The sequence below is a fragment of the Malaya genurostris genome, chromosome 3 (genome assembly GCF_030247185.1).
Source record: "Malaya genurostris strain Urasoe2022 chromosome 3, Malgen_1.1, whole genome shotgun sequence".
NCBI lineage: Eukaryota > Metazoa > Arthropoda > Insecta > Diptera > Culicidae > Malaya > Malaya genurostris.
The window spans coordinates 22256201-22264315 of NC_080572.1; the positions used below are offsets into that span (position 1 = coordinate 22256201).

General features: G+C 36.1%; 1 protein-coding gene across 2 annotated transcripts; it reads right to left on the reverse strand.

Moving 5' to 3' along the window:
* Positions 1-6456: 6456 nt before the first annotated feature.
* On the reverse strand, positions 6457-7780 carry LOC131438668 (uncharacterized). Of its 2 annotated transcripts, XM_058608835.1 has the most exons (3): positions 7564-7780; positions 6737-7517; positions 6457-6670 (listed from the first exon to the last, which is right to left on the reverse strand). In XM_058608835.1, exons 2-3 carry the CDS (start codon positions 6926-6928, stop codon positions 6512-6514), a joined length of 351 nt encoding a protein of 116 aa, XP_058464818.1. In that variant the 5' UTR covers positions 6929-7517; positions 7564-7780; the 3' UTR covers positions 6457-6511. The 2 variants fall into 2 exon arrangements, with proteins under 2 accessions (XP_058464818.1, XP_058464817.1); XM_058608834.1 differs by having other exon boundaries at positions 6737-7780.
* Positions 7781-8115: the final 335 nt, after the last annotated feature.

Sequence of the window (8115 nt, forward strand, 5' to 3'; positions counted from 1 at the left end):
ATTTTGAAGACAATTAAGAGGGATTATAATCTGTCGGACCGTGATTTGACCAGAAATTTTGGTGCTACCCATAGTACCGTGAGTAGAACTCGACTCCGGGAAAGAATCAAGTCGTATCGAGCTAGCAAACAGCCAAATCAGACCATAAAACAGAATAGTGTGGTCGAAATTCGTGCTCGGAAACTATATGACCAGGTGCTGACCAAGTTTGACGGGTGTCTTCTGATGGACGATGTCAAGGCTGATTTCGGGAAAATCTCAGGTCAAAAATTTTACTTGGCAACGGCTCGGGGGGATGTTCCAGCCAAATTTAAATTTGTTTTTGTCGACAAATTTGCAGGAAAATTTATGATTTGGCAGGGCATTTGCAGCTGTGACAAAAAAAAACGAAAGTTTTCGTTACAAATAAGACAATGACATCGTAACTATACCAAAAAGAGTGTCTCCAAAAACGAATTTTGCCGATAATTCGTTCCCACGACCATCCCGTAATGTTTTGGTCAGATTTGGCAAGCTGTCATTACAGCAAAGTCGTTAAAGAATGGTATGCAGAGAAAGGGGTTAAGTTTGTTCCGAAAAACCTTAACCCACCCAACTGCTCTATTCCACCCTATTGAGAAATACTGGGCAATCATGAAGAGGAGACTCATAGAAAATGGAAAGGTTGTCAAAGACTCAATCAGATGACGACCTGGTGGAATAAGATAGCTAAAACAATGGACGAAGAAGGTGTGCGCCGCCTAATGAGCCGTGTTACAGGAAAAATTCGAGAATTCCTTCGAAACCCTGACGAATAATATTATCCGTATTTTTTCTTAAAATTATGAAGAAAACGCTACATTTGTATGAATAAAGATCTTGAATTCAATAACAAATAACTGAAATACAGACAATTGTCTTTGTTCCAATTCTATCTGAAGCAAACTTTAATCGTTATTCTATAGGTTCTACTCCCCGATGAACGACCAAAATGGTTATTCTTTAGTACGAATTTAGTTATGATGATATACGGATCAGGGTCATTTCGCCGAAAACCTTTTCACCGGAAGGGTTATTTCGCCGAATGTCATTTCGCCGAAAAGGTCATTTTGCCGAAAGTCATTTCGCCGAATTCTTCAATAGTCTTCATATCGTGATTGGAATTGATTTAAAAAAAGACATATGAAAAATGATAATGTTCACTCCTATTTTGTTGAAATAGAATCGTACTTCTGAAATAATCAAGAAAGACTTGCATGATTTTTTTTTCAAAATCCTCAGAACGAAATTTTCAAAAAAAACTACCAGTTGGTGTGAATATCTACCAGGTGGTGTGGTGGTGTGGTATTTCCCGATAACTTAGGGCAATTGAAAAACGTGCTTAATCCACCTACCAGTGGGATGATACCTTTTTTTATCAATCAGCATGTGTGATTCGCGTGATTATTCTTCGTTGTGTTTAGTTTTCATGAAACTATTTCAATAACCGTCGTTCAAAATTATTTGTAATTAAAATTTTGAAACTGCAAGACTAATCGAAGATATAAATTGTATGATTGATAAAATTGTTCCTTTTAATCTAAACGTGAGACAATCAATGAGTGAGTTCATCGTTAAAGTTTTTGTCACTATTTATGGTACATATTTCCAGAAATGGAGACCAGTATACTCAGAAATAGTTCGTATGTCCATGAATTTGTATGACGAGTAAACTGAAATAGTTTTGAGCCCAACTTTGAAGATTTTTTAATATCTTCTATGACGATTTAAAAGCTGATCACTCTGTAATATCAAAAGTGGAAGTCAAAATCAGATAAAATTCACCAATTTTGTATGGGACCATAAGTTTATTTGAATTTGAATTTTTGTTTATTAAATTCGTTTTGGCCTTCTCTTAGCTTCTCTATTCTCGATACTTTCGGAAAATGAATTCGAAAATCGGTGTAGCCGAAGTCAGTTAAATTCGCCTAATGGATTGTTAACCATTTCATTAGATTCGAATATTTTTTGAAAATCAGTGTAGCCTTCTTAGAGAAATCGTAGTGCGTTCAACATAAAATATAAGGATACCTTCCGGGATCGAAAAACGAATACTAGTAAAACTGAAATAAGTGTATTTGGTCGTCGACTCTCAAAATCTGTGAACCCGAGAGACCCGATAAATTTATGTGAAATTTTTACACAGTGAATATCTAATTAACCGGTAGTCAGATAAAACAGCAAGCAGTTTTTATGGCACCTTAAGATCTTTTATTGGAATGTTAGATGAACGAAATCGGTTCAGCCATCTAGTAGCAAAGTGACATTGTTTTAATTTTATTTCATATATCATCCTGTAGTTCCGGAACCAGAAGTCGGATCCAAATGAAATTCAGAAATATTATATGGGAGCATAGGACTGTCAATATGAGTATAAGTTTGTAGAAATCAGTTAGGCCATCTCCGAGAAAAATTCATGAAATTATTTTTCACACACAAATTTGCTTATCTCGTCGAACTTCTTCGAATGGTATAAGGCTGTAAGAAGTTGTATTCTTCCAACAATTATTGTTGCCAGCAGTATAAATCAATATAAATATGAAACTGTTTTGATATTTAAAACCCTACCTTCTTTCTTAAACATATGTCATGTTCGAACGATTATGTTGCCGAAAACGAACCGTGTTAAAATCGAAACCGTTATGAAAAAGGGTGCTGTGCATAGTTTTTTAGCTGCTAAGAAACAATTTCATGGAACAGTATTGGAAATCGTATTCCACTGTGCTTCGAAACATTGCTTTATCACCAAAAGTCGCTTACACAAAAATATCGATATCTTTTATCGGATTTTGACAATCTATGGCTTGTTGAACAGCTATTACCGTGCGGAATCTAAGTCTAAAATAATATCTGTTTTCAAGATCAATTGTGACAGATATTGTAAAAAAACTGAAAATTTTGACATAAAACTTCGTATAACTCAAAAAGTGAACATCCGATCTCAAAACTATTCAATAGCGTTCAGGGTGACGAAAAGACAAGGCTCCGCCACATCGTTTTGCTCGTGTGCTATCCGATCTCGCTACCACTCGTTCGGACCTAACTGAAGTAAAGAAACCAAGCTTGGAATAGACCGGGTACACGAGGCGGTTACAGGTTTGTATGCAAGAGGCCGCCGCTTCCGACGGCGGATCGGCGGCCAACTCAGCTGGGGTCGCCACCTTTGCTTCGGTTATGTGGCAGCGCCACATTCAGTTATCCAGGAGACATAACAACAAATTGATAATTTTGATGAATAACCAGAACTAGCAGTTTTCCAATTCATTATGTGAAACGAAATAACCCTTTCGGCGAAATTACCCTTTCGACGAAATAACCCTTTCCACGAAATGACCTTTTCGGCAAATCGACTTCCGGCGAAATGACCCGCTTGTTATTCAATCGAGTTGTCGTCTAAGTATTGTTCCAGTACAATCAGAGTATCAATGGGCAGGAAAGAGTAGAATGATCCAACAGGTTTTGACTTTCAAATGCCCCGTGGTATGGTTTGAATCCAAATGTACATGAGGAGGACACATTAGGTATCTGATAAAAAAATGCCAACAAAGCGTAAATTTTTTTCGAACTATAAAAAGATGGTGGGGTGCTCATCCGGAAGATCTAATAAAATTGTATCAGATAACCATACTTTCAGTGATGGAATATGGATGCGTTTGCTTTCCTCCCGCTGCAAACTGCTATCAAACTTGAGCGAATTCAGTATCGTTGTTTGCAAATTGCTTTAGGCTGTATGCATTCGACACATACAATGAGTCTCGAAATTCTAACGGGAGTTCTTCCATTGCAAGATCGTTTTTGGGAGCTTTCATCGCGACTGCTAATAAGATGTGAGGTACTGAATAACTTCGCAAGGCTAGTTGAGCTTCAATCTCAAACAAGATTCATGACAGTATATTTTAACTATATGTCAAAATAAATCGACCCTTCAAGATATATTCCTATCCGTGACAGACTCCTTAATGTCCCTGACTCAACTTTATTTTTCGACACATCCATGCAGCGCGAAGTGCGTAAAATCCCGGAACACCTACGCTCGATTAAAACCCCAAAAGTATTTACAAGTGAGTTCAGGCATATTGACTCTGAGAAAATATTTTACACGGACGGATCACGAAATGAAGAGGCTACTGGGTTTGGTATATTCAACAATGTTTCGGCTTCATTTAGGCTTCAAGAACCTGCATCTGTTTATATAGCAGAGCTAACAGCAGATCATTATAGTTTGAGTGTAATCGACACATTATCTCTTAACCATTACTTTCTCTTCATAGATAGTCTGAGAGCAGTTGAAGCCATTCGCTCAAACGTTGCTGGCAAAATGCACCGTTATTCTTGGGCAAAATGAAACAGTTCCTGAACGACATATTGAATAATAATTATCAAATCACAATAGTTTGGGTTCCGGCTCATTGATCCACTCCAGGTCATGAAAGAGCCGATATTTTAGCCAAACGTTGTGCTATTGAGGGTGAACTTGCCAGCTGGCAAGCTTCTTGGGATAAAGATGATCTGAGTCGGTGGATGCACTCAATTATTTCTAAAATATCAACAAAGGCATGGATCAGGGGACTGGATGTAAATAGGGACTTCATTCGTGTGATGTCTAGACTCATGTTTAATGCATAGATGCACATCTCATTCGAATTGGACTTTCCGAGACTAATCATTGTGCTTGGGGCGAAGGTTTTCAAGATATTGATCATGTCATGCACCAAATAAATGTATTTTATTTAACGTAATTCATAATAGCAAATCGCCTGATAAAAACAGTGTTTAGATTAACTAATGAATACCAACATACTAAGACGACATTCGAAATGTATTAGGTTTAAGTAGTATGTATTGTGGACGCCATGGCGAAGAGAAATGTTGGCGGTTCAATGCATAGGACGCTGGTCTTACAAAAAAGTTGTCGTATGTTCGAGCACCGACCTGAAAGGATACTTAGTGTCAGTAGGAATAGTATTAGCCATGCAATGATTCTGTATGTACACTAAGAATCGACTGCGAAGTCTGTTGAAACAGAAAGGCCAAATTCCACAAAAGAATGTAATACCCAAGACTTTGCTTTTACGGCGAAGAAAAACGTCTGTATATTGCCTATGAAATAAATGTATTTATGGAAAATATGGGCGGGAGAATTTCTAGATTTTTTTTCGGCCTTGCTTTCACGAAACATTTCCGAGCAACGCTGGGTAATTCAGCTAGTATTATAATAGAAGGCTCCCAAAAAAATAACAGCCTTATAGACAAGTGTCCTAAAATAAAGTGCGAATAGAATTCGAGTCACCTATGTCAAAAGTTCGAACATCATTGAGGAATTCGACGTCTCTGTTCCACACACATTTACATTGTGTACGTATATGTTCAACCGCGGTCAAGTTGACAGCGGGTTCAGTTTTACTCGGTGGATAAAGCATTTTAAAGTATCAAACGCTTACAATGAGGAGAATGCGCTTAGAATTTCATAAGTTTTTAACTTTTAACCAAGTTAAACTTAGTCCCATTAAGTGTTACAGATTTTCAAAACCAGTTTTATGATAATCTTAGTTGTTATCTAGACACTGTATGATTTTCCACTTCATATATTACTTCAATGATTGGAACGATGCGGCTTGACAAAATTCACTGGGAATCTTGAACTAATTCACACTAGTATTAACCACACCATTACATTCACGCGTAGATTAGTCGTTGTTATGTACTTATAAGTTCTCAAAAGTTCCAATTGTACTTTTAAATTTTTACAAGTTCGTTGGCGAAAATTGTTCCTAGGCTGACGTAAGACAGTTCCAGTTGAAAAGACAGGTTTATAAATTTTTGCTCACTATCTTTTGCGCTTTATTGTAATTCAACCAGAAAATTTTAAATTCATAGATGTTATGTTTGACCTAATGTATATATATACATATATATATATATATATATATATATATATATATATATATATATATATATATATATATATATATATATATATATATATATATATATATATATATATATATATATATATATATATATATATATATATATATATATATATATATATATATATATATATATATATATATATATATATATATATATATATATATATATATATATATATATATATATATATATATATATATATATATATATATATATATATATATATATATATATATATATATATATATATATATATATATATATATATATATATATATATATATATATATATATATATATATTCTCAGATTTTGCTACCATTACACTCACAATAATTGTAATACAGTCATTTGGTAAAATTTAAAGAAAGCAATTTATAAAATTTTTGCTACTAAAAATGTTGTCAAAATAAAATGAAATGGAAAAATAAATACTTTGTGAGTTATAAGGCTTGTCATGAAACTTCTATATAAAACCAATACAAATAAGAAGTAAATATATAGCTTAAGGATAACAATGGAGCATTTATCGGTACTACTGTTTGGCTCATCCTCACTATTCACATAATCACACAATCACAATCGCAATCGCAGTCTCCACAATCCCCGCTGGAGTTTCCTGCAGCGTCACCACCTCCAGCACAGTCACAGCAGTCACACTCGCAACATCCGTCATCCGCAGGAACCACGGGCTCTATAATCACATCAGGGGATGGCACCTACAATGTGAAGCAAACCAGTTTTAAAAACAAGATGTTGTCCTCGGCAATCTTTAAAAAATATACTGGCTCAGTTGTAATCACAGTTCCGGTGGTTTCAGTTGCGACCAGCGGGGTTTCACTAGGATAAATTAGAATCGGCGGAATCAAAAACGTGTCGTAGTAATAGGAAGTATGGGCCGCTTTCACGTGTTCACTGAGGTCATCTTGCGACTCGAAGTAGCTGTCGCACAGTGGACATTTAAAGTTTAGATCCATTACTGAGATCAATCACCAAAGAAACCGATTGCTGAACGAAATACCTCATCGAAACGATGAGGTCGGATCCCCTTATCAAAGTAATTCCACCACTCAAAATATCACTGAGAAGAAGAACCTTATCATATGTATTTCCACCACTCAAGATACCAACTATGAGCAACACATTTCTACTACGCGATGCCGTCACCAGCTTACTGTGAATGAAATTCAGTCCACTAGCACGGGCTGCCTTCGACTGTGTTGGCACCATACCGCTGATTTAGATATCCAGAGAGCAAATTGTAGACGACATACACACATCGCACAAACTGAAGTAGAAACTATCACAAACCCGTTGTTGTTTACGTTTTGTAGAATGGCGATTTGCTTTTCATTGCCCGTTCGTCTCAAAATGTGGGAATAACGGAGTAAAGCGCATTTATCGTTCAGAGAACAGATGTACCAATATCAAATCTAAATATCTTCTACTTAGGGATCACTTTTCAAGATGTACATGATTTTTTTACTCTCATTGCACCCTGCGATTTGTATGTCTGTTATCTGTGATGAAGATTGTAGTGGCACTACTAGGTTCTGAAGGAAATGACTATAATTTAACATAGTTTAGGTTCAGCTGTTTTACTATCACTTACCGGTTTTCTGGAATATTTTTGCGACTCGTTCGTGGGGCTACGATATAATACAGAAAACATCGCAGCTCGGCATCCAGGCAGGCAGTCTGTGATGTGCGTACATGTCATGGCCTTAATGCGACACTGATAATTCATGACGTTTAAAATCTTAACGCCATCCGTACGGTGTACATTTTAAGCAGACGCCCATCGATCAACGTGTTGAAACCGAAACAGGGATTTCGACTCGGCTTACGTACCGTAAAATTAAACCAATTAGTAATGCAGCGTTTTTAGTTGGAAAATGCAATTTACAAGAGGAAAATTATGTCCGAGTAACAAGACGGTAAATGTGTTTCCTGATTACATTTGAACTTTAAAGTGGAATCGAGATTCGATCGGCCTACATTCATGTGTATCGAACTAACCGCATGATCAGGGAATATATTATTCCAGTTTCTTGCGATAGCATATGCGTTAAACTGTATGCTACAGAAATGGATTGAAAGTCAACCATAATCAAAGGTCAACCACTTGACGACTTACATGGACTTTGACCTTTGTTGAATGAAC